The sequence below is a fragment of the Salvelinus alpinus genome, chromosome 26 (genome assembly GCF_045679555.1).
Source record: "Salvelinus alpinus chromosome 26, SLU_Salpinus.1, whole genome shotgun sequence".
Classification (NCBI taxonomy): Eukaryota; Metazoa; Chordata; class Actinopteri; order Salmoniformes; family Salmonidae; genus Salvelinus; species Salvelinus alpinus.
The window spans coordinates 10083373-10108596 of record NC_092111.1 but is presented as its reverse complement, the minus strand read 5'-3'; the positions used below and the strand labels follow the sequence as shown (position 1 = coordinate 10108596).

Below are 25224 nucleotides of genomic sequence, written 5' to 3'. Positions count from 1 at the left end.
TCCAATATACTGTAATAGAAATAAGGACATGCTCATTCCAAAAAATCCTCCTCCCTAATCTTAAACGGCACCAACCGCCACTGGCCATATTAGACTGAAAGCTATAAGGTACTTTTTGTCAAACTTGTGAGGCTCTCCAGTCTCCATGCTCGTTAGTTGTTCATTCAACATAAACGCTGCTACTTCACCCGACCCCGTTTTTAGAAGTCTCCCTTGCTAACCGTTTTACATTCACTGACACCAACCAATGTTTCCTTGTCCACATATTCCCGGATGTTCATAAAACAGCCACGCCGCGTGGTCTCTCGTTTTCTGCATCACCAAATTTTGGACGAGGAAAACGGATAGACTAGGTGCGGCTGGGGCGCTGTTAGCTAGTTTAGTGCAGCGCACTGCGGAGGTGTAGTAGTACTGCCAGAGCGCACCGGAGTGTGTAAGATCAGAGATTAATTAATGTCTTGGAAGATCACAATGATTCATTAGTATTCTACAGAGACACATATAATAGCAGAGTATAATGTTACTGTTACACCAAAAACAACTGAAAATCTCAGAAGAAATGAGGTGATTGTTAGCTGAATAGTCCAACAACAACAAATCGAATTAGGTCAAAACTCAACAGCATGCTACTGTAGGCTACTAGGCAGAATGTGCTTTCATTTTAAACAAAATGCAGGAAGGCTATATAGTTTAACACCATCTGCTCTAATTTACTCATGAAACAGTAATTCAATTGCAAGAAGTTCTAAATATACTGAAACAAAATATGGGTGGGTTTGGGAGGGCATAGGCCCATCCACTTGGGAGCCAGGCTCAGCCAATCAGAATTTCATCACAAAAGGGCATTTATTACAGACAGAGGTACTCTTCAGTTTCATCAGCTGTCTGGATGTGGAGGTCCTGGGCTGACGTGGTCTGTGATTGTTAGGCCAGTTGAACGTACTGCCAAATTCTCTAAAACAACGTTATGGTAGAGAATTGAACATTAGATTCTCTGGCAGCAGCTCTGGTGGACTTTCCTGCAGTCAACATGCCAATTGCACACTCGACTTCAGACATCTGTGGCATTGTGTTGTGTGACAAAACTGCACATTTTTTGTGTCCCTTTATTGCCCCCAGCACAAAGTGCACCTGTGTAATGATCATCTTGCTTAATCAGCTTCTTGATATGCCACACTTGTCTGGTGAATGACTTACCTTGGCAAAGGAGAAATTCTCACTAACAGGAATGTAAACAAATGTGTGAACATTTTTGAGAAATAAGCTTTTTGTGCTTATGGAACATTTCTGGGATCTTTTTAGTTCAGCTCATGAAACATGGGACCAACACTTTACATATTGCGTTTTTATATTTTTGTTCAGTGTACAGATGGCATTTTTTTTTAAAGAATGTAGGCTACACTGTCCTGAAAAAAAATCATCCTCTTGTCCCGCATTTAGTTTATTTATTTTTATTTTTTATGAGTTCACCTTACATGGATTTGGAATTGAGTCTCCGCCTGTAACACACCGCATTGAACTTGACAAGTTTGTGGGAATTGTCAACCTCTCGCTATTCCTGGAACTTTTTTCTAGTGTCTGGGTTTATTGCGCTGTGACACTGCTGCTCCCTGTTGAGTGTCAAAATGTTTCTGGTTTTCCCGGAATGAGCCATCCGGAGAGTGTCAGAGGGAGCTGGACGCCGCCTCCTCGGGAGTGTATCCACTGGAGCGTCTGGAGGAAGACACTGCTCTGAGGCTCATGACAGCACACAGCACTGTAGGGGGAAAACGGTTAAGGCGTTTAGTGTGTACCATTTCTCTGACAGAGAGTCGGAGTCGATGGCAGCGACTTTCAACAGGTTGGTTGTTTTCACCCTCTGTTATGCAACACATACCCAGAATTCTGCACTGGCGGTGGGTTAACACCGACCACAGCAAGCCAAGGTGACTGCATGCTATGTAAGGCATGGCAGTGACGCCGTCTTTGGCACGCCTGCTTCCAGACAGTGCATTATGCCTCCGTATCTGTGCCCCCCCCCCCCTCTCCCCCCCGCCAGCTTGTTTGTTGGGTGAATTCCTCCGTTCAGGTTTATGTCTGTCTGTGACTCATGGATGATGCAGGCTGGACACTGCCTAAGGGAAGACATGGCAGGCCTCCCACCTCCATCAGTCGCTATCGCTCAGTCGGTGTGTGTCACATGGGGTGATGCTCATTGCACCCCCTCTGGTGAGGTCACCGCTGGAGGTCATCTGCCTTTCTGGCAGAATTTGAAGAATTTCCAGATAAGCTTCGCAGCGAGGTTCACAAGTTCATTGGAATTGCCATTTTCTGTTTGTTAGTCTTTTGTGTGTGTGTGCACTAGTTTCTGTGCACAGTGAATATATTGTTTGTCTGGAAAGCACCGTAGCAAAGGTTTTGAATCCAATACAGGTTATCCTTACCACTTCGCTCACGCATTCCATTGCCTTATTTGGGCAGTGGAGCGAGACAGCACAATTACCGTGGGCCGCGGGGTAGTTTTAACATAATCGCTCTCTCAGCCTCTCTCTCAGCCTCTCTCTCAGCCTCTCTCTCAGCCTCTCTCTCAGCCTCTCTCTCAGCCTCTCTCTCAGCCTCTCTCTCAGCCTCTCTCTCAGCCTCTCTCTCAGCCTCTCTCTCCTCGCCGCTGTCTTTCTCCACTCTCGCATTTATGCTCGTCATCCCTCCCTTCCTCTTTTGTCTCTCTCTATCTCAAGATCTCTCTTGTGCTCAATCTTTTCTCGTTCACGTCTCCCACTCCTCTGTTCAAAGTGTGATCAGATAAGCAGTGCCAAGCGAAAAGTAATGGGGGACGGCGTTAACTTGTGCCTTTTCAGGCACGCAACAGATTCCTTGGCCCTGCACAAAGGTGATGAGTAAATGTTTCATTGAATATTTTCCCAGGAATCTACCCTCCCGGCAGGCATAATGTGCCTCTATAGCAGGACTAGGTATATATTGATTGGTTTATTGTTGATATTCAGCAAGCGCCACACAGTTCCCTGAGTGTTGTCTGCTCAGTGCTGAGAAATACTGTCTGAAATGACCATGTCATAGAAAATAATTTCGTCCTCTTTTCCTGTAAAAGGCTTACCAGTGTGATTACTTGTGAAAGCTAAATTGGCTTTCTGCCCTCGGTCTTTCTCCAACTCCCATTCTGTCTCTCTCTCCCTCGCACATTAAAGCCAGTCCTCTAAGATTAATCCCCGGCACCCTCACTAGCTCTCTCTGTCTCTCTTTTATCTGTTCTCTCTTTCATATGCTCCCCCTGAAATCCCTCCATCTCTCGCTGACTCGGCGGCAGAGAGGGTCAGGCATGGTCATGTTTATTTTAGTGCTTATCTGTAACGGTGACCCTCAGACCGAGCCACCATATATTATGGTCTCTCGTCGCTTCCCACCACCCCCCTCTCTCTCTCTCCTCCTCTCACCACATCCAATCTTTCTCCCTTTGTGCTGCTCTGCCTCGCCAGCCACCATTTCCTTATCCCGCCCTGCTCTCTCTCTCTCTCTCTCATCTCTTCAAGCCATTCCTCTGCACACCCTGCGTCTAGGCGTCTACACACAGCAGAGCGGTTTAGTTTGGCTGTCTCCCTTTCCTTTCCCCCTCTGCTCAATTTAATGTACCGTCTTGTCACGATAAATGTGCCCTCATTTTGCCAAACGATGTACATAATATTGTACTATCAAAGATAAGACGCCTCTCCCCCCTCGTATCTCGTTCTCCAATTTCCCAGTTCTCTGTTATAGGAGCAGACAAAAATAATCTATCATTCTGACTGAGTTGTTGAACCCAGATATCATAGCACAAAAAGGCTGGAAGAAGTGCTTATTTTAACTCTCTTCCCCTGAGGACTGTCCTACCCCCCCCCCCCCCCGCCCCACCATCCCTGATGTTCCAGCTGTCTCTCTCTACACTGTCCTCGCTGTTCCCTCTCAATGCTCTGTTTGTGTGTGTGTGTGTTCAGGGAGAGGGGGTTTACTGAGAAAAGGCACCCCAGAATGTCCAAAAATGAGTACAGTTAATATTGTTTGTTCATTCGCTGTTCTTGCCAGTCTGTGTTTGCTAGTCTAATTTTAATTTCCTCTTACAATTTAGCATTTGTTTTTAAACATGGATTTTCAATAGCGCGGGTCTTCTGAGCGCTGTGCCGCGTAGCTGGGACGACGCGTCTCCCCATTCCTAATGAATGAAGATGAGCAGAATAACATTTCTTATGCTGGAAAACATATGCCAGCTCAAACATTATCTCTGCGCCATAAATCAGATTAAATGTAGCACAGACTAATTGCAGTGTCGCTTTTGACGATTGATTAACACGGTGTGTCAGAGCTTCTCAGAACCCTTACTGCTGCCTGACTCGGACTGCAGACTTTTAGTATGAGCAGGAGGATGGGTATTATACAGCACAGGGTGTGTCTGCACTAAGAGGACAGTAAAAGATGACCCGGCGGATCTAGACAGACCTGTCCTGCAGGCATGACTTTCTTCCTGGTGCCCTTTTGCTGTCCTGCCTTTGGAAGGAGCCAGACAGATTCCCTCTGGGTTGGAGCTTAATTGCCACCTAAACGGAGTGTCATGGCCCTATGATGTACAGATGGCTTTCCAGTCCACGAAGTCCTGCGCCGTGCCTGCGGGCCGACTCTGTGACAGGTCATCCGCTGTCCTATTCATCATGTAGTCCTAGTCTATCTGGGAAAATGGAGCCCTGGCCTCTCCAGACAGAAATAGACTTTGAATGTTCTCCCTCCCACCATTCTCGCTGTGACAGAGTATTGAGAGCGAGAGGGAGGCCCTTTGAAGCCTGTGCGCCTAACCTGTACGAGACAAGCTTTCCATAAGTCATTTGGATCAGTGTTCACGGTAACACTGTTCTGGGATCTGTTCTCACTGCCCAAACTGGCCCCTGGGATTCATTGATAAAAAAAAAAAAACTGGCTCCAGATCAACCTTTTGAGTGGCTCTTTTTCATGTTTTATCCTGCCAAACAGCACTCCAGAGAGGAGCTTCCTGTTTTTTTGCCTCTCATGAATGGGGTTGAATAGATACTTTGCTAGGATTTTGTTCCCATTAGACCATCGCTGTTTGTATGTTGCCCAGCCTGTTGATGTGGGCATTAGACCTTTTTCTTCCATTATGGTGTGAAGGACAAGCTTCGCTCCAAAGAGATTCTGTTTCAAATGATAGTCCTTGTGGCAAAGAACATCTGTGTTCTATATCTAGAATCTACTGTAGCGACAGCCACTCAATATGGACCTAGTTTAGAGAAACCATGTTTTGTAAAGCGAGAGCATCCACAGTACTTCACTCTCTCTTTTCATGAGGATAAATAACAGTCCTCTACGTCTTAAGAGCAACGTAGCACTAGTTCATTATCTCCGAAGGCCAGCGTAACTGGGGAGAAGTACATGTTATTCACGTGGGAGGGAAAAAAACCATTATATTTAAGCCGCCCTGTTGATACATAGAGATAACCATTACCGATGAGAGATAATGATACTGGTGCGCCGTCAAAGTCGAGGCAGACTACGCAGTCCAAAGGGAATTCCCAGACATGCGCAGTCGTCCAACAATTGCGTTGTATTATTTCTTTGCGTCTTGTAAAAGCCCCTGGGCTTTGTGACCTCTTCCACCCAACTGCTAATTATCTAATTATATACCCAGGATAAGAATTGCTACCAGATTAGAAGGTCTTTCCCAGCGACAGACAATGGAGGACAAACAGACCATGCCCCCCCCCCCCCATGCTAAATCAAGATAGTGTTTATGGCTTAAAGTGATACTTCGGGATTGTGGCAAAGGCCCTTCATCTACGTCCCCAGGGTTGGATGAACTTGTGGATACCATTTCTATGTCTCTGTGTCCAGTATATGAACGTGGTTTTGCGAGCCAATGCTAACTAGCGTTAGCGCAATGACTGGAAGTCTACAGGTATCTATTAGCATGTACTGGACACCGACATAACAAATGGTATCCAAGAGTTCATCTGACTCTGGGGAAGTAGATAAAGGGCCTCGTTGCCAAAATCCCAAAGTATCCCTTTAATGGAGCTACTGCGCTGACAGGATTGAGCTGTGGGGTTGAATCAGACCCCCATCCATGTGTAGTAAAGAGGAGACGGTGAAACCATACCAGATGGAGGTTAACGGAGGTCAGATAGGATAAGGTCACGGTGGCGGGGCGCCAGTATCTCCCTCGGACAGAAGACAGTGGACGGACGATGACAGGAGAAACCTGAGGAGAATGTGATGCCCGAGGACTCTGAGGGGGTTTGTGCCTTGGAGTTGTCGATGAAGAAACCGGATGAGTGAAGCAGCAATGTAAAAGAGACGTATATCCTTTTTTTTATCTCCCAGCTTTGCTATTTTCCGTCTCGCTGCACATTCTGCCTGTGGAGAGCATTGGTGCGTGCTGCTGAGGACCTCCCCTGAACTAAAAACCACCCCGTGGGCCCCCAAGGGCCTTTTTCCTTCCCTGGTTTCCCCTTTATTTGGGCCTCGCGTTGCAGCCGAGCTGTGTTTATGATTGCTTGGTGGGCATGGGCGCTGCGCGTGCCAGTATTTTTGGGAGCTGGAAGCGGGGGGAGTGAGAGGGGGGAGCTGAATCTTCTCCCCGGTGATTTCCCCCAACCCCCCCAGGCGCCACCCTGTTGGCTGCAACCCAACTTTATTCTTTCCTAATTTCAGACGCAATGCTTTTAGCCCCCCCCCTCCCCCCCATCACGTCCCCTCGGCGTGTGCTTACACTCGTTTGCAGCCCAAGAGTTTGTCAGCGATTCATTAATTCATCATCATCACCACAAGGCCCGGCGCTCAGGGGCCGAGGGACTGCTTTACCCTCTCCCTGTTCTCACACTCTTGTCTCCTGCTCTCTTCCAGAGACAGGCTAAAAGTGCTGCAGGGAGAGAGGAAGAGGGGAGAGAGATGAGGAAAGCGAGGGGAAGAGAGGGCTGTGACGCCAGCCGCCATTAGAGCTATTGTACTCCCCGATTTTTAAACACACATTTAAATAGACACTGCCTTGGGAGGGAGCAGAAGAGAAAAGGAGGGGGACGGTGCCTGCACGTCATGCCCACAGGAACCGGCATAGATTATTAATGCACTGTGGAAATGTGGCCCTTCTGTACCCCCTGTCTCCATGTCGAAACGCTCCCCTTCCGCTTTCTCTCTCCCCCACTTCCCCTATTCTTTCTCTATCTACCTCCCCTCTCAGGCCACCTCTCCACTTCCCTTGATTCAGTTCACCTCTTCAACCCAGCCCTCCATCGCTAATATTTCCATTTTTGTCTCCCTCTTTAGCGCTCCCTGGCAGAGACTGCCTGATTTATTTTCCTGTTTCAAACCATCCCCCTCTTTAGCAGACATGCTCTCAATCTCTCTCTCTTTTTCTCTGTCTGTCCACTGTCTTTCCTTGTCCAATCTCTGCAAATTGGTTAGACTGGTGCAGTACATTCAGGTTGAAGTGCCCTACTTTCCCACTCCGCCACCCCTCCCTATGTTTATTTATTCAGATGTGAAGGGAAGGAGAGCAAATGAGAGTAAGGGAGGGAGGTAGGAAAGGTGGGGGTGTCAAGGGAGGGGAGCCAGGGAAACGCAATGAGCTCTCCCTCCGAGCAACCAACATGAAAGTGAGCATTTCTGGCATTCCGTTCTCCGTTAGTGTGGTCAGCCTCCAGATAGAAGGGGTTAAAGATGACCGATCTCCAATCTAAAGCCAACGGAATTCAACAGTTTCTCAATGAGTGAAGCTTCAGTGAGTAGAGCTCGGCGGAGGCGGTGTACGTTTTGCATTTGGTAGTAGTGAACGAGAGATCCCAATCGCCGTCGGACTATGAATGGGACCAGTCACACTACCCAGGGCCACCGTCTCGGCGGTAGTATAGTATCGCTCAGTGGACACTTTCCTTCCTTCCAGAACAAATGTGGGCTAATGTGTCATCGTATCGCTGGGAATCTCCAGTGACACCTCTGCCATTGACCCCGACAGACACACTCGCACACAGACTGTCCCTCTCGATCTTTGTCACTCCAGTAGTCTGCCAGATAAGCCGTGCCGCGGCGCAGCCTCCCATCGTCTGAGGCAGCGGATGCTGGAGAGGGTCCAGGCCCTGGCACTGTTGGAATAAGCAATGTGACGGCTCCATTAGCCGTGATGGCTACAGGACTTCATTAGGCAGTACCTACACTCTGGGGACACTGTAGGGGGGGAACCGCGCCGGATTGAACAGGACAGGCTGACGCTGACGAGCACCTAATTAGCGATCACACCGGGAGCCCGAGCGGAGGCTTTTGTTTCGCCACGCAGGCATCCTCCTGAAGAGGTGTCCATAACGGGCTGACCCGGAATCCGAACTAAGGCACTGGTCATACTGTGTTGTAGGTTTGGATCAGATGATGCTCGGCTGACCTCGGAAAAACTGTGCTTTAGAGGAAACAGTTGCGCAATATGCCGCTGCTCATCTACTGGGATAATGACCCAGGTGTTGATGAATAGGGAGATGGAGAAAGCGAGAGATCTGACAGGAAGAAATCAGAGGAGAGGAAATAGAGAAAGAAGAGGTGGAGGGAACCTGCGTGAAGAGCCAGAATGGGGTGAATGCTAACAGCAGGAAAGCGAGAAACTGCCGCAGCAGACAAAAGAGAGTAGTTAGAGAAGGTAGAGATAATGGAGGAGATGATCTGTCACTGAGACTGAGTGCAGAAGGCAGAGAGGGGTGGGGTTGCCTCATTATAAGTAATGGAATCGAGAAACGAGGAAGGGGGCTGGGGAGGGGGGGGGGGTGCTAAGCTGACAGGGAAGGTGTCTACTGTTCTCCGTAATGAGCTGAAGTGATGAAGGTCTGTGCTTCGTGAGCGCACACCAGAGAGGGAAGAAACTGGGGTGATGATGATTAGGGAGGCCTGGCGTGGGAGATTCCCGCAGAAGCCTGTGGGGAGAGTCGGAGGCTGTCTCACATCGTCTGAACTCCGCGTCAGTCAATCTGCACAGATCTACTGATCTGACGCTGAACGGATGGACTCGAACACACCCGGTGAATCGACATCAGTAAATCCAAATGATGTGAGGATTCTTGCACAGCTCTCATTGGTTAGAATTGTATTGAACTGTTTCTGTGCATAGCTAGCCATCTATCTAGCTGACAGTGAAATGGATCGACTCGACACTGTGCATTTCTATCCGTGAGTCAGGTGATGCAAGGGCTCTGTCCAGCTGCCCTCACGAGACAAATTCAATTAGGGTAGAGCAAATGGACAGTGAGGAAATGCCCATTGTTGTTCTTGCTGAGGTGGGTAGACTGACTGCTCGTGCCGGGGTGGGTAGACTGACTGCTCGTGCCGGGGTGGGTAGACTGACTGCTCGTGCCGGGGTGGGTAGACTGACTGCTCGTGCCGGGGTGGGTAGACTGACTGCTCGTGCCGGGGTGGGTAGACTGACTGCTCGTGCCGAGGTGGGTAGACTGACTGCTCGTGCCGAGGTGGGTAGACTGACTGCTCGTGCCGGGGTGGGTAGACTGACTGCTCGTGCCGGGGTGGGTAGACTGACTGCTCGTGCCGGGGTGGGTAGACTGACTGCTCGTGCCGGGGTGGGTAGACTGACTGCTCGTGCCGGGGTGGGTAGACTGACTGCTCGTGCCGGGGTGGGTAGACTGACTGCTCGTGCCGGGGTGGGTAGACTGACTGCTCGTGCCGAGGTGGGTAGACTGACTGCTCGTGCCGAGGTGGGTAGACTGACTGCTCGTGCCGAGGTGGGTAGACTGACTGCTCGTGCCGAGGTGGGTAGACTGACTGCTCGTGCCGGGGTGGGTAGACTGACTGCTCGTGCCGAGGTGGGTAGACTGACTGCTCGTGCCGAGGTGGGTAGACTGGCTGCTCGTGCCGAGGTGGGTAGACTGGCTGCTCGTGCCGAGGTGGGTAGACTGGCTGCTCGTGCCGAGGTGGGTAGACTGGCTGCTCGTGCCGAGGTGGGTAGACTGACTGCTCGTGCCGAGGTGGGTAGACTGACTGCTCGTGCCGAGGTGGGTAGACTGACTGCTCGTGCCGAGGTGGGTAGACTGACTGCTCGTGCCGAGGTGGGTAGACCTCTGGAAGTGGGCTAGTAAATAAACCTCCCCACCAGATAAAATCAGAGCATAACAAAACCCCATTTATTTTGATTCATGGGCATTTCCTTTGGTGAAGACCTCACGCGGCGTGGAGCCATTTGCTCAACTCTCAGACCTTGGACGGGCTAGTATGTCAGAACACACAGAAAATAGGCCAGCCCGGTTTGCTGCTCAGTTTGTTTTAGCTCGCTTGTTTTTGTGCCCTAGTTGTCTTTTATGTATGTGAGAAATCAGTCCCACGGTCATAGTGGTGAACGTACTGCTACATAAAAAGGGGTCAAGTGCCATTGACTCTGTAAGCTGATACCTACACAGGGCACATTTACCCAAAGAGGTGGGTGACTGTGGAGAGCACCTCTTCACTGGTATTTTTATATTAGGATGTTAAAATCAGACACAGTAAAGTCCATGGTAGACCACCACAGTGAAGGTGTACACTCACCAGACAGTTTATTAGGTACACCATCTAGTACTGGGTTGGGCCCACCTTTGCCTCCAGAATAGCCCGAGTTCTTCGGGGCGTGGATTCTAAAAGTCGAAAATGTTCCACTGGGATGTTGGACCATGCCGACACGATGGCATCACGCAGTTGCTGCAGATTGGACGGCGGTGCACCACATCCACCTGCCTGTACCGTTGACACCAGGCAGGATGGGTCCATGGACTCATGCTGCTTACTCCAAATCCTGACTCTGCCATCAGAATGACTGAGCAGGAACCGGGATTCGTCGGACAAAGTGATGTTTTTCCACTCCTCAATCGTCCAGTGTTGGTGATCGCGTGCCCACTGGAGCCGCTGCTTCTCATTTTTAACTGATAGGAGTGGAACCCAGTGTGGTCGTCTGCTGCAGTAGCCCATCTGTGACAAGGATCGAGTTGTGCATTCTGGGATGCCGTTCTGCACACCACTGTTGTGCTGTACCGTTATTTGTCTGTTTGTGGCCTGTTAGCTTGCACGATTCTTGCCATTCTCCTTCGACCTCTCTCGTCAACAAGCTGTTTTCGTCCACAGGACTGCCGCTGACTGGATGTTTTTTGTTAGTCGCACCATCTTCGGTAAACCCTCGACACTGTCGTGAGTGAAAAGCCCAGGAGGGCAGCCGTTTCTGAGATACTGGATCCGTCGCGCCTGGCATCGATGATCATTCCACGCTCCGTCACTTAGGTCACTCGTTTTGCCCATTCTAATGTTCAATCCAACAGTAACTGAATGCCTTGATGCCTGTCTTCCTGCTTTATACAGTGCATTCGGAAAGTATTCAGACCCCTTGATTTTTTCCCACACATTTTGTTACGTTACAGCCTTATTCTAAAATGGATTACATTAAACAAAATCTTCATCAATCTACACACAATAAACCATAAAGACAAACCAAAAACTATTTTTAGAAATGTTTGCAAATGTATTTAAAATAAAAAACAACTTATGTAAATAAGGTTTCAGACCCTTTGCTATGAGATTTGAAATTGAGCTCAGGTGAATCCTGTGAAGCAAGGTGGCAGCATCATGCTGTGGGGTTGTTTTTCAGTGGCAGGGACTGGGAGACTTGTCAGGATTGAGAGAAAGATGAACAGAGCAAAGTACAGAGAGATCCTTGATGAAAACCTGCTCCATAGCGCTCAGGACCTCAGAATGGGGTGAAGGTTTTACCTTCCAAACAGTACAATGACCCTAAGTACACAGCCAAGACAATGCAGGAGTGGCTTCGGGACAAGTCTCTGAATGTCCTTGAGTGGCCTAGCCGGAGTCGAACATCTCTGGAGAGACCTCAAAATAGCAGTGCAGTGGCACTCTACATCCGACCTGACCGAGCTTGAGAGGATCTGCAGAGAAGAGTGGGAGAAACTCCCCAAGTAAAGGTGTGCCAAGCTTGTAGCGTCATAACCAAGAAGACTCAAGACTTGTAATCGCTGCCAAAGGTGCTTCAAGAAAGTAGTGAGTAAAGGGTCTGAATACATGTAAATTAGATTTTTCAGTTCTTTCTTTTTAATACATTTGCAAAAATGTATAAAAACCTCTTTGCTTTTTCATTATGGGGTATTGTGTGTAGATTGAAGGGGGAAAAAACGATTTAATCCATTTTAGAATAAGGCTGTAACAGAAGAAAATGTGGGAAAAGTCAAGGGGTCTGAATACTTTCCGAATGCACTGTATAGCAAGCCACAGCCGTATGTCTTACTGTCTGTAGGAGCGATCCATTTCCGTGAACTGGGGGGTGTACCTAATGAACTGTCATGTGAGTGTACCAAGTCAATCAATCAAATGTATTTAGCAGCCATATCAATCAATCAAATGTATTTGTAAAGCCCTTTTTACATCAGCAGATGTCACAAAGTGTTTATACAGAAACCCAGCCCTAAAACAGCAAGCAATGCAGGTGTAGAACCTTCTTGTTCTGTTTGTGCGAGCGCCTGTCACTTTTATGATCTCTTTGCTTGCCTTATCCGTGCTGTGACAGAGGCTTGGAAAGGTGTTAAAAGAAAATCAGATGGATGGATATTCTACAGACTTGGCGTGGTATTTTCTGTTTGTCTTTGAGGGGAGACTGATGTGGTGTAGAGAGAGGGGAAACATGAAAGCGAGTGACTGAGAGGAAGGACAGCCGGTGAATGACAGATGCAGTGGGTGGGAGTGTGTAGAGGAGGAGTGAAGAGTCTCTTGAAGACAGGCTTAGCAAGTGATAAGGTTTCCTGGGGAGAAGCCTGTTTTGAAATGTGAATGCTCTTGAAGAAGCGTACCTACCTGCTCTCTATTGAAACGTATGGTCTTGCACTTTCGGAGTCGTTCTTCGCCATCCGTACACTATAGTTTCACTGGTCGGCATATCGACACTTGACAACTGCCATACCTCAGATTCTGTACTCGCTCCTGATCATCTGTATGTAACATATGCCAGTGAATGCTTATTTTCTTGATTGCTGTCATGGATGGAATAACAGCTTTACAAGTATGTTAAATTACTATGCAATTATCTGTCCTTGTACAGGCCTACAGGACTATGGTCTGTTCCAACTCTACCCCCCCCCCCCCAAACCCCCTTATCTCTCCCTATCCTTCCCCCTTTCCTGCCCCTCCCTATCCCCGGTCCACTCTTGGCAGTCTGTCTGCTCTGTGATGAGCGGGGTTGTCACCAGATGTGACTGAGAAAGAACAGATGTTGCTCAGCTTCACAGCTGCTTCGCCTCGTCCACCGTGACTCCATCACATCTCCTTGACGACCAATAGCCCAGCATGCGTTCCTGGAAATCACGAGCTGGGTTGGGATCGAATTTCAGTCTGTTTACGACTTTATTTACGGTTGGCTTGAGTGAGTCGTGAAAATATTGATATTGTTACCGAGAGAGAGGGGAGGGATTTGGACAGTTTCTCGTCCAGACTAATCTCAGCCAAGGACATTTTGATATGTTTTGATTGAAGGGCACTGGTACAATATTGTGTGTGTGTGATAGTTTTAGGATTACTAACCAGATGGAACTACGAGGAAAGTTAAGACATTTGATGTGGCCAGAGAGTCTCCAGAAACCAAAACTGAATTTATAGAATCGGACAAGGTTGGCGGCCCTCCTCATTTCGGTGCAAAGTGTGAGCAGCTAGACTGTGACATTCAGGGACCTTGACCTTGTGACCTTGCCAATCGTATCTTTCCTTTATTCAAGAAGAGGTGACTGGAACTTTATGACCGGCCTATCACATGTCAGTTTTATCAGGGTAGAGGTGAAAAGGGTGCTAGACTTAAAGAGTATCTTTTAGCCCAAGGACCTGCTGTTATTTAATTAGATTTCTCCTGTTATGTTTCCTCCTCACCCATCTGACAGATTGTGCCTGTGATCCTGGAAATCCAGGGATCAGAGCAGAGTCAGATATGTATGTAATCAACGGGAGAGAGCAGCCCGGCCCCAGCCTAGAAGCCAGAGATGAGAGATTTGGGTATTTTTAATCGGTGTGAATCCCTCAATAGGGTGATTTGAATTTTTGTTTTGTTTTGAAGCGGCAAGACCCCTAATTTGAGGACTTAAGTCACAAAGCCGGCATGATTTCACCACCTGTGTGTTTGTGAGAACTCCTGACACACAGCCGAGATAAACCTCTACCAGGTTGTCTCTAATGCAGCTCCAGTCCTGAACTGCTGTGTAGCCCTTACGGCAACGTCCTTGACGGGGTTATAAATATCTAACGTCCACAAATCTATACCTTTGGCATGTTGATGAAAACACTGTGCACGCATGTTAGGTTTGCTGAGTTGACAGAAATGGTGTGCACAGGGCTTCCCGAGTGTCGCAGTGGTCTAAGGCACTGCATAGCAATGCTAGAGACGTCACTACAGACCCGGGTTCGATCCCGGGCTGTGTCGCAGCCGGCTGCGACTGGGAGACCCATGAGGCGGCGCACAATTGATCCAACTTCATCCGGGTTAGGGGAGGGTTTGGTTGGCTGGGGGTGTCCTTGTCAACTCGCGCTCCAGCAACTCCTTGTGGCGAGCCGGGCGCCTGCACGCTGACTTCGGTCGCCAGCTGGACGGTGTTTCCTCCGACACATTAGTGCGGCTGGCATCCGGATTAAGCGAGCAGTGTGTCAAGAAGCAGTGCAGCTTGGCGGGGTCGACGCATGGCTCTCGAACTTCGCCTCTCCCGTTGCAGCGATGGGACAAGACTATAACTACCAATTTGGATATCACGAAATTGGGGTGAAAAGGGGGTTAAAAGGACAAAACAGAGATGGTGTGCACAGTGCGACCTTTGACTGCTGTCTGGAGTTGAAACGGAGGCTGTTTCAATTGAATAGTGTACTCACTGCATGTTGCATCCGATTCAGAGGCCTTAGTATCTTAATACATTAGTCTCCTGGTATTCAGCTAGCTAACTGATGGCATCATCTGGGGCTGTTTACATTGCTCACATTTCGTTATCCATTTCAAGCTAATCAGGTGAAGTATCTTCCTTAGGGCTAGCCCAGTGCCTGGGGCCAATCACCTGCTATTTGAATCATCATTGTTTCCGAGCCGTCGGGTCCCATGCAATGCTCTCTCTAAGCTGCGTGTGAGGGCGGGCAGTTGCCCGAGACTGTTCTATTGCGCGCGGCTCAGCCCATACACAGACCCGTGCGGTATAACCAATCAGAGCTGCGGTAGGCCTATATGCAAATAGATCATTACCATATGTGGATCTGTGCCGTTTACTTTGAACTGGACTGTGTTTACAGCTGTGGTCGTGAGTCCAGATCAAATAGAATTAGCTGCATGAAGCCACGTGTGCACATTTTGTTCATATCCTTTACTAGTTAGTGAGTTATTAGCCCAGTTATAGATCATTTGTAGTCAGCAATAGGGGACTGATTGCTTCCTACAAGAGCACAAAAAGTGCACATTTCTAGACCTCTTTGAAAAGCAAGTCAGGTAAAGAGGTTGGTTTTTTTTGTCTTAAAGGGGCAGCGTTGTATTTTGAGACCGGCTTGAATAAGCCAAGTAGCCAATAGGCAGAGGGTAGAATAATTTGTCAGATTTTTCTGTAATAATGGTATGGTAATAATAATAATAATAATAATTTTATTTTGTAAAGAGGTTTCTTGCATCAAACAACACAACATTTTCAGTCACCTCCTTGTCTGAAGGACAGGTGGATCAACAGGTTAATGTCAAGCCCTGCATGTTTTCTTTATTCAGTCTCATGGAATGTAGGCCTACGTTGAACACCACACATTGGCTGCTACTGTAGGTTGAATGATAGAACAGCTGTTTCCATGTTAAAATGTTATGGAATGCATTTTCTCCATTGTTTTTGGTGGTAGGCCACTGGTAGGCCTACATTATGATCAAGTAGCCACAGTAGCCTACTTGGCCACTGTTACAACTGTAGTTCTATTGCACAGAATACAGAGTTCTCACAATGTTGAAGTTTGCACTCAGCAGACCTGAAATTTGCTCAGTGCGGGGGGGGGGGGGGGGATCGAGGAAACATTGGTCCCACGTGTTAAAAAAATAAAAATAAAATCAATTCCGCAATATCTGAGCTGTACTCAACCCGCTTACTTAAAAGATAAAGCAACTGATGTTTGCTAACCTCTGCGGTGCGGTGGCTCACTCGGGCAAGAGAATACACATAACCCGACGTCTCCCAGTGGAGTACTACGGTCTACAAAGCCTACCAGATAATAAAGAGCGTTGTACAAAATCCATAACCAGGCAATTGAGAGGGTGAGTACGCAACAACCCGCACTCTGTTAATCAACCTTTTCTTTAAAACTGTAACAATGAAATAAACCCAGTCTGAGCAGGACCAATTATTCCTCCAAGGACCTTCGTCAATGTATTTGCCTGAACCTTTCCCAGGATCTTTTCATCTGTGCTCAGGAGAGTGATTGGTCTATAATGGAAACTTGGATTAAGCTGCCTCTTCTCATTCTAGTGGATAAGTCTCTTGCCCTTAATGTAATTCTGCGTTTCCCCTCCTGGGTGGTTTTTCTTACCGTGATGATTGACTATAAATGTAGACACTGCTGCCTGTGGCTCGGTGACAGTAGTGTGCTCTTTAGAAACTCACCCTGTTCAGTGTTAGAACCCTCCCCTACCCGGTGCTGTTCCTCGCGCTCGCAGAGCTAGTTTTATTATACGAGTAACCCTTAGATTCAGGAATAAATATCATGCATGACGTTAATCCCTAGCCAAATAGGTCTTTGCCTCGCCACATGACGGATCTACACTGAGTGTGCACAACATTAGGAACACCTGCTCTTTCCATGACAGAATGACCACTGTGATTCCCGCTGAAAGCTATGATCCCTTATTGATATCACCTGTTAAATCCGTTTTAATCCGTGTAGATGAAGGGGAGGAGACGGGTTAAAGAAGGATTTTTAAGCCTTGAGACAATTGAGACATGAATTGTGTATGTGTGCCATTCAGAGGGTGAATGGGCAAGACAAAATATTTAAGTGGCTTTGAATGGGGTATGGTAGTAGGTGCCAGGTCACCGGTTTGAGTGTGTCAAGAACTGCAACGCTGCTGGGTTTTTCACAGTTTTCGGTGTGTATCAAGAATGGTCCACCACCCAAAGGACATCCAGTCAACTTGACACAACTGTGGGAAGCGTTGAAGTCAACATGGGTCAGCATCCCTGTGGAATGCTTTCGACACCTTGTAGAGTCCAAGACCAGATAAATTGAGGCTGTTCTGAGGGCAAAGGGGGGGTGCAGCTCCATGTTAGGAAGGTGTTCCTAATGTGTCTTACACTCAGTGTATGGTACACGACAGCCCGTAGAGACAAACTGTCATAGTAAATAATGTACAGCCCAAGCGGGATTCTGGGAAGTGTCGTTTTTGGATGGATTGTGGAACTTTAAGCCCATAGTCTAGGATTTCTGGCAAAAGAACTGAAGTGGGCGCCCTGTAATTGTGGCGGTGTGGCTTTTCTTTATGGCTTTGACATACGGTAATGGCTGGGTTTACCCCACTACGGAAAAGAGGCATTGTCCAAACAATGTAAATTGTCCACAAAGGACTTCCTTCCAATTTCTCCAGCTCCTACATATCTTTTCCCTTTCATATTTGTTCCAAGGAAGGCGTGACGTCCATTCTTTCTACAGACCTCCTCTATCAAAGATATTTACATGGGGGGGGGGGGGGGGTCTAGCTTGTAGTTGGCTGCTCTTAATAGGGACGATTGTTGACGTGCGTCAAAACAGCTTGTCAAAGTCACTGGGTTGCAACGGTGTGCACCTGGACTCCATTCGTCTTAAGTGCTGTTCTCCCGTCAGCTGGCGTTCACTCTGCGCTGCCTGTTCCATTCAGTCATTAACTTCCAGTGCTGTGTGCCGACAGACAAGCGACCGACTCTAATGGCTCTCAAATGAATATTGCGGCCCTCGTGACAGAAGCAGTGGAGTCCATGGCAACAAGGCATCGACTAGGCTTCGAAACAATGGGGGGGGGAAACGCAGCGTACTCCCCGATCCAACTCCACCACCCTTTTCCTCATCTCATTCCTCCCACATCCTCTTCCTCTCTCCCCCTGGTCAGGTGCAGTATAGATGTTGCTTGTCAATAATTTAATAAGCGGGAGAACTCGCTCTTAACCAGGCGGATGAATTATTAACTATTCGGAATGCTGCGGGGCTGTGTTCGGGCTTTTGTGAAGAGGAATGATTAAATAATTGTATATAGAAGTATGAAGACGAGCATGTACATACTGTGGCAGGCACAGCCTCATTCATGCATGTTTTAGAAGCATGCGTCTGTAGCCAAATGAATAGCTTCTTTTATTTTCTGTGTGTATAGATGGGCTGTGTGGATAACTGTGTTTGGGGGTATGTTAGCAGGTTTGTGAGTGCTGAGGCACACATACATTTATCATAGAAGGGCTGGGCAGTAGAGCTGTAGCCGTGGGGCTGGAGAGCCATTCCACAGACGTGATGCATGGCTACAGAACCACTCTGGGTCCTATGGGAGGAGGGTTCACTCGGAGTGAATCACATTGTATATTATGCAGATCTTGCAATCGCCAGTCCTCACACACACACACACACACACACACACACACACACACACACACACACACACACACACACACACACCAGTTCTTGTTCCTTTCGTTTTACACAGATACACAATACATTTTTTCTCTCTCTCTCACACACACTCTTTTTAATGTTCTCACATTGTCTCTTTTTATATACAGTGCATTTGGAAAGTATTCAGACCCCTTGACATTTTGTTACGTTACAGCCTTATTCTAAAATTGATTAAATTGTTTCCCCCCCCCTCATCAATCTGCACACAATACCCCATAATGACAAAGCAAAAACAGGTTTTTAGAAATTCTTGAAAATGTATGAACAAAACAGAAATCACATTTACGTAAGTATTCAGACCCTTTACTCAGTATTTTGTTGAAGAACCTTTGGCAGCGATTACAGTATTTGGGGAGTTTCTCCCATTCTTCTCTGCAGATTCTCTCAAGCTCTGTCAGGTTGGATGGGGAGCGTCGCTGCACAGCTATTTTCAGGTCTCTCCAGAGATGTTCGATCGGGTTTAAGTCCTGGCTTTGGATGGGCCACTCAAGGACATTCAGAGACTTGTCCTGAAGCCACTCCTGCGTTGTCTTGGCTGTGTGCCTAGGGTTGTTGTCCTGTTGGAAGGTGGACCTTCGCACCAGGCTGAGGTCCTGAACGCTCTGGAGCAGGTTTTCATCAAGGATCTCTCTGTACTTTGCTTTGTTCATCTTTCCCTCGATCCTGACTAGTCTCCCAGTCCCTGCTGCTGAAAAACATCCCCATGATGCTGCCACCACCATGCTTCATCGTAGGGATGGTGCCAGGTTTCCTCCAGACGTGACTCTTGGCATTCAGGCCAAAGAGTTCAATCTTGGTTTCATCAGACCAGAGAATCTTGTTTCTCATGGTCTGAGAGTCCTTTAGGTGCCTTTTGGCAAACTCCAAGCAGGCTGTCATGTGCCTTTTTTACTGAGGAGTGGCTCCTGTCTGGCCACTCTACCATAAAAGCCTGATTGGTGGAGTGCTGCAGAGGTGGTTGTCTTTCTGGAAGGTTCTCCCACCTCCCCAGAGGAACTCTGGAGCTCGGTCAGAGTGACCATCGGGTTCTTGGTCACCTCCCTGACCAAGGCCCTTCTCCCCCGATTGTTCAGTTTGGCCGGGCTGCCAGCTCTAGGAAGAATCTTGGTGGTTCCAAACTTCTTCCATTTAAGAATGATGGAGGACACTGTTCTTGGGGACCTTCAATACTGCAGACAGTTTTTGGTATCCTTCCCCAGATCTGTGCCTCGACACAATACTGTTTCGGAGCTCTACGGACAATTCTTTCGACCTCATGGCTTGGTTTTTGCTCTGACATGCACTGTCAGCTGTGGGACCTTGTATAGACAGGTGTGTGCCTTTCCAATCAATTGGATTTACCACAGGTGGACTCCAATCAAGTTTTAGAAACATCTCAAGGATGATCAATGGAGACAGGATGCACCTGAGCTCAATTTTGTGTCTCATGGCAAAAGTGTCTGAATAAATATCGAAATAATATATATATATATATATTTTTTTTTAATGTTGAATATGTTTGCAAAAATGTCTAAACCTGTTTTCACTTTGTCGTTATGGGGTATTGTTTGTAGAATGATGATCCATTATCCATTTTAGGATAAGGCTGTAACGTAAGAAAATGTGGAAAAAGTCAAGGGGTCTGAATACTTTCCCAATGCACCGTAGCGTGTGCGCACACACTCCACATATTACCATCCTCCCTGTACAAAGACAGCACAGAGGGGTAGGAGAACAGCACAAAGAGAGAGGGAAAAAAGTGAGTCGGAGACTACAAGCTTAAGAGAGAGTGAATGACGTGATAGGACATTGGCTGTAAAGAGAGCCGACTTGAGACCATGGGAGTGAAAAGTGGAAAGGAGGTAGATGGAGAGGCGCACTGACACGGAGCAAAATGGTAGAGATGAGAAAGATAGGGACAAAAGGATTGGGGAGTACAGAGAAGATGGAAGGGAGCACTACTTTGACCTTGAGATGAAGAGCGGGGGGAGAGGGGCGAGGAACAGAGTGCAGTGGAGAGCGAAAGAGCTAGCCGGCAGTCGGTGACAGCCAGAGTTGAGAGGATCAGTCTGCTTAGTGTCTGTCAGATCGACAGGAGAGTGAGGGGAAACAGCTGGAGGCACTCTGAGTGAGTGTGTGTCCTTCTGTGTGTGTGTGTCCTTTTGTGAGGTATGTGTGTTTGTGTCCATCTGTGTGTCTCTCTCTCTGTGTCATTTTGTGAGGTGTGTGTGTGTGTCTTTCTCTGCATGATGTGTGTTTACTGAGTTTGCTCTGCCTGTATTACAGTTTGCCTTATGTGTGTGTTTGTATAAGTGAGGGGGATGGGGAGAGTGAGAAGGGAAGGACAGAGGGAGAGAGAGGTATGACCCTAGCTGCCAGAGCCTAATCCTCTAGTATGGCCATTTGGCTGTGATCAGTGTACCTGCAGAGCTAATGGATTCAGATGTGGGAGGGAGGAGGGGGACGAATGGGCCGGCACACCGGAGGTCTGCTTTAATATGGCAGAGATGTCATCACTGCGCCAACGCTCATAGCAGGGGTCACAAAGAGTGGCGGGTGGGAAAAGTGCCTTTGCTTTGGACACATTCTGGGCTGAAGTACACAGCAGCACTCGATTCTCTTTCCTGCTTTCTCTTTCTTCATCTATTTTGGTGTAAAAGAAAGAACAGAGTGCCCACATACAATTCTTCCAGCTCCCTCTGTAGTTTCTCTGTTCCTGTGCTCTCCACTCTCCTCTAGTACTGCCTCTGTGGGCCTTGGCTCTCTCTCCTTCTGTTTCCCCCTCTCTGTGTGTGTGTCTGTCTCTCTCTACCCTCGCTTTCTGTCTCTCCCTCCTCATCTTCCTCTCTCCTCCTCTCGCTTTCTTTCCCTCCCTCGTTCTCTCTTCATTTTGGCTGCCTCACAACTCGGCCAGTACCTGTTCTTCTGTCTCCAATCCAGCCTGAAATGAGACGGCGCTTGTGTACTTTCTCCCCCCCCTTATCCCGTTACTTGCCACTTTTACATCATTCAGGCAGAAATATCGGTAATTACACCTTTGAGCTTGACTACCCGCTGCAGTGGATAGCAGCCGTTTTTACGTGCTGCTGACCAATCCTGCATTGTTGGGAAGGACCCGGAAGTAAGCATTTCACTGTTAGTCTACACCTGTTGTTTACGAAGCGTGTGACGAGTAAAATTGGATTTGATTTTGCTAGTTCGGGAGTGTTTATCAAGGGTGCTCCACGTACAGGACCGATCCCACTTTTTAAACGACCCAGACCCCAGGTCGTAAAGCTTCCTGTAATATTTCTCCCATTTCGACCGCTTTTTCTCTTCCCACATTCACTGTGGCCAAAACTGCTGTTGATGAAGTTGGGGGGGGGAAATCTAAAACACTGTACGTACGCGGTCAGCGTTTTGGCCAACCAGGCATCAGGGGAAAAGTATATGCATTGAAATCTGTAATTGCCCCAGTGTGGTTAACGCCACTGATTTTATGGCTGAGGTGTTAATTATGTTCTCTCCCGTTCACTGCTGCTTACAAGCCGGAAGATGCAAATGACGTTGGCTCTGCGTGTGAGCCCTGTGACAATAGGCTATTGCTCACTCCCGTTTGCTTAGTGATGCTAATGATCCCTAATGATTCCTGACTAATGCAGGAATGATGAAGGAATCTTTTTGATTAAGAATGTCTACATGAAAGGAGTAGCCTTGATGAGTGTCACAGGACTATAGAATAAAAAAATTATTTCCCCATGCTATTATGGTTAATGTGCAGTACTGCCCAGTAAGAAACGGGCATAATTATGTGGGTTTTCCTCTGCTGTTCTCCAACATATGTCGATGTCAGCCCGTATTGAGCTGAAGCACAGCTCTCCTTTGTGATACTGTCGAGCTGATTTCTCGACGGTGCGCTCACTCGGATCTAATACCTGTTTGCTGTTGATGCTGGAAGTCATTGTTTTTCAAAGGAACTCCTCCTTCAGTGCTTGCCAGCTCAAAGCTCACACTGAAGTGCTTTGAACGAAAGACGTAAGAGATCTTAATCTGTTGCCTTTTATTCATGTCAATTTAGCCTACAGTAGGCACGGGTTCAAGGCTGTGCTCCTCGGATCTTTCATGCACTGCGGAGTATGGATAAAGGCATACTCGGCGAGATGACGTCGCAACAAACCGCACCGCAGATATTGAGATGAGAGAGATGCAAGACTTTGCTCTCACACAGTCACACGGTGTGTCCGCGCATGTGCACGGGGGCGCTTCACGCTGCTACGGGACCAAAACGACGGAGAAGTTTAGCCTCGCGCTTCAACGCTCTTAGTTGTTGCGGAAATTGACCAGCTTTGTGTTTACTTTCTGCATGCAGCGTCACCTCTGAATGTACCTTTTTAAGTTTCACTATAGTCATATCTCGTTTATCTAAAACGCTGGCATACAAGGAAATCAGTTTACTGGAGATCATAGACAGCCATAAACAGGATGTGAGGGGTGAATCCGGAGCCTTCCATTTCGATACTTGTAAATAATAGGCTCAGTCTGTAGTGATAAGTGGTTCTTTCTCTTTCAGCATTATGGCCCGTTTGCTAGTTATACCTGCGTCCGAGAGAGCTTTACCCACTGAATAATTTCCTGAAACTAGATGGTCTATTTTGATCCCAGTGATTTTAATATGTCGTTTTGGGGAGGAAGGGGTTGTGAGAACGGCTGATTGCTGCTTTTGACAGCCCCGGCCCCATTGTCTCCCTGCGGGGGAGAATTCTGGTTCAATGGCAGAGCACTTCTCAATCACTACACTCAGCATTAGTATGAGTCGTAGGGATTATAGAGGGGGTTCTGTACGTATGAGCCACAGGCAGAAACTGAGAGGCTGACATGTGTCACTCACTTACTCACTCTTTCTCTCTCCATCCACAGCTGCTTCGTGTCAGCGGGTGAGGGTGGAACCAGAGGTGGAGGCGTACCCCACCGAGTCGGTCGACCTGCGCTGTCAGTTTGTCGATGAAGGAAACACCAAGCTCACACAGGTAGCCAGATAACACACGATGAGAGAGCCTGCTGGGCATGTCGGCCTTGACGCAGGGAACGATAAATATTGCCCTCTGATTTCTTTGAAAAGGAAGGACAGTACTGTAAAGATGTTCTCTAGAGTTTTAATGTAGCAACCGTTGTGGTCGAACGTTGCTGCATTGAAATTCTGCCAGTGTGGGTGTTCTTTATGCTATTTCATGAAATTGACTGAACATGTGGATAGACTGTATGTGCATAGACTGTATGTGCATAGACTGTATGTGCATAGACTGTATGTGGATAGACTGTATGTGGATAGACTGTATGTGGATAGACTGTATGTGGATAGACTGTATGTGGATAGACTGCCATCCTGCAACCCTCTTCCTTGTCATTCTTGGACGCAGGTGTCGTGGATATGGGAGCCCACGGAAGGCCAGAGGGATAACATTGCCGTCTTTCACCCCACATACGGCGAGAGCTTCCCCGACTCGCCCTTCAACGGGCGTGTCCGCTTCATCCAAGGCACCTTGACAAACCCCTCCATTACCATCACCAGCCTCAAGATGGCCGACGCCGGGCGTTACACCTGCGAGTACGCCACTTACCCCAGCGGCAATGAGCAAGGCACCACCAATCTGGTCATACTTGGTGAGCAGCTGGTGTTTTGTTTTCTTTCAGTCTGCGCCCTAATTGCTCTCGGCGAAGAGAGGGCTCCGGTGCTATGACTAATAGTGTCCTCAAATGAATGCGGTGTCACGAAAAGCATCACTTCCAATGCGCCCACCTTGTTAAGCCTCCACATCGATCGCCTCCCTTTTCACCCTCGCCAGCTGAATCTCTGCTGCCTTTCTCTTGCACTGTTGTCTTTTCTTAGACTCTAGGAGGGACCACACTTCCTGTATATGCACAACAACAAACTCACTCATGCATTCACTTACCGTCTCTCTTTCAGCGAAACCCAAGAATTCTGCATCTCCCGTAATCGTCCAGGCCAGCACAAGCGGCAAACCAGTGGTCGTGGCCCAGTGTGAGGCGACCGACGGCAAGCCAGCAGCCACCATCAAGTGGATGGGAGAAGTCGGTGGCACCGATAACACCACCTCCAAAAAAGGTCTGGACGGCACGGTGACGGTGAGGAGCGTGTACCTACTGGTGCCCACGCCCGAGGACAACGGCAAGGAGGTCACCTGCATGATCAGCCAGCGCACTCAGGACAAGCCGCAGACCTTCCCCATGAAGCTGTCCGTCGAGTGTAAGTGTTTCGAACCCAGACCACAAGATTGTTAACACTCTGAACCGAAACCTAGGCATTACTCACATAACAAATGTTTGAATAACTGTCTTATTCAACCAAGTGGGAGGGGAAAAGCACCGAATATTTGCATTAGGTCTCAGACAAGGTTGGGTTACTCATCGCACAAGCCTGGTTCACCACCTCCATTTCCGAAACATTTTGGGACTTCCCTGTGTTTTGTTTTTACCTGGTGTGAGTCATCGGTCCCTAGTCATATCTCTGCAATCCTCCGGCGGTAGTTTTCAGTTTCAGTGATGCTTTATAGGTCAACTCTCGCTGTGAAAACCTCTCTG

The 25224-nt window shown here is 48.0% G+C and overlaps 1 protein-coding gene and 1 long non-coding RNA gene across 2 annotated transcripts in view; one reads left to right on the top strand and one right to left on the bottom strand.

The window, feature by feature from the left end:
• Positions 1-25224, top strand: part of LOC139554622 (poliovirus receptor-like) — a 44990-nt gene that overhangs the window by 6045 nt on the left and 13721 nt on the right. Inside the window, exons 2-4 of the mRNA XM_071367582.1 lie at positions 23542-23651; positions 24042-24285; positions 24590-24889. Coding sequence (XP_071223683.1) covers positions 23542-23651; positions 24042-24285; positions 24590-24889 — 654 coding nt within the window. The remainder of the gene's footprint in view (positions 1-23541; positions 23652-24041; positions 24286-24589; positions 24890-25224) is intronic.
• LOC139554624 (uncharacterized) lies at positions 1441-24711 on the bottom strand. The gene is made up of 2 exons (XR_011670866.1): positions 24576-24711; positions 1441-1756 (listed from the first exon to the last, which is right to left on the bottom strand). It is a non-coding gene; the product is annotated as an uncharacterized lncRNA (long non-coding RNA).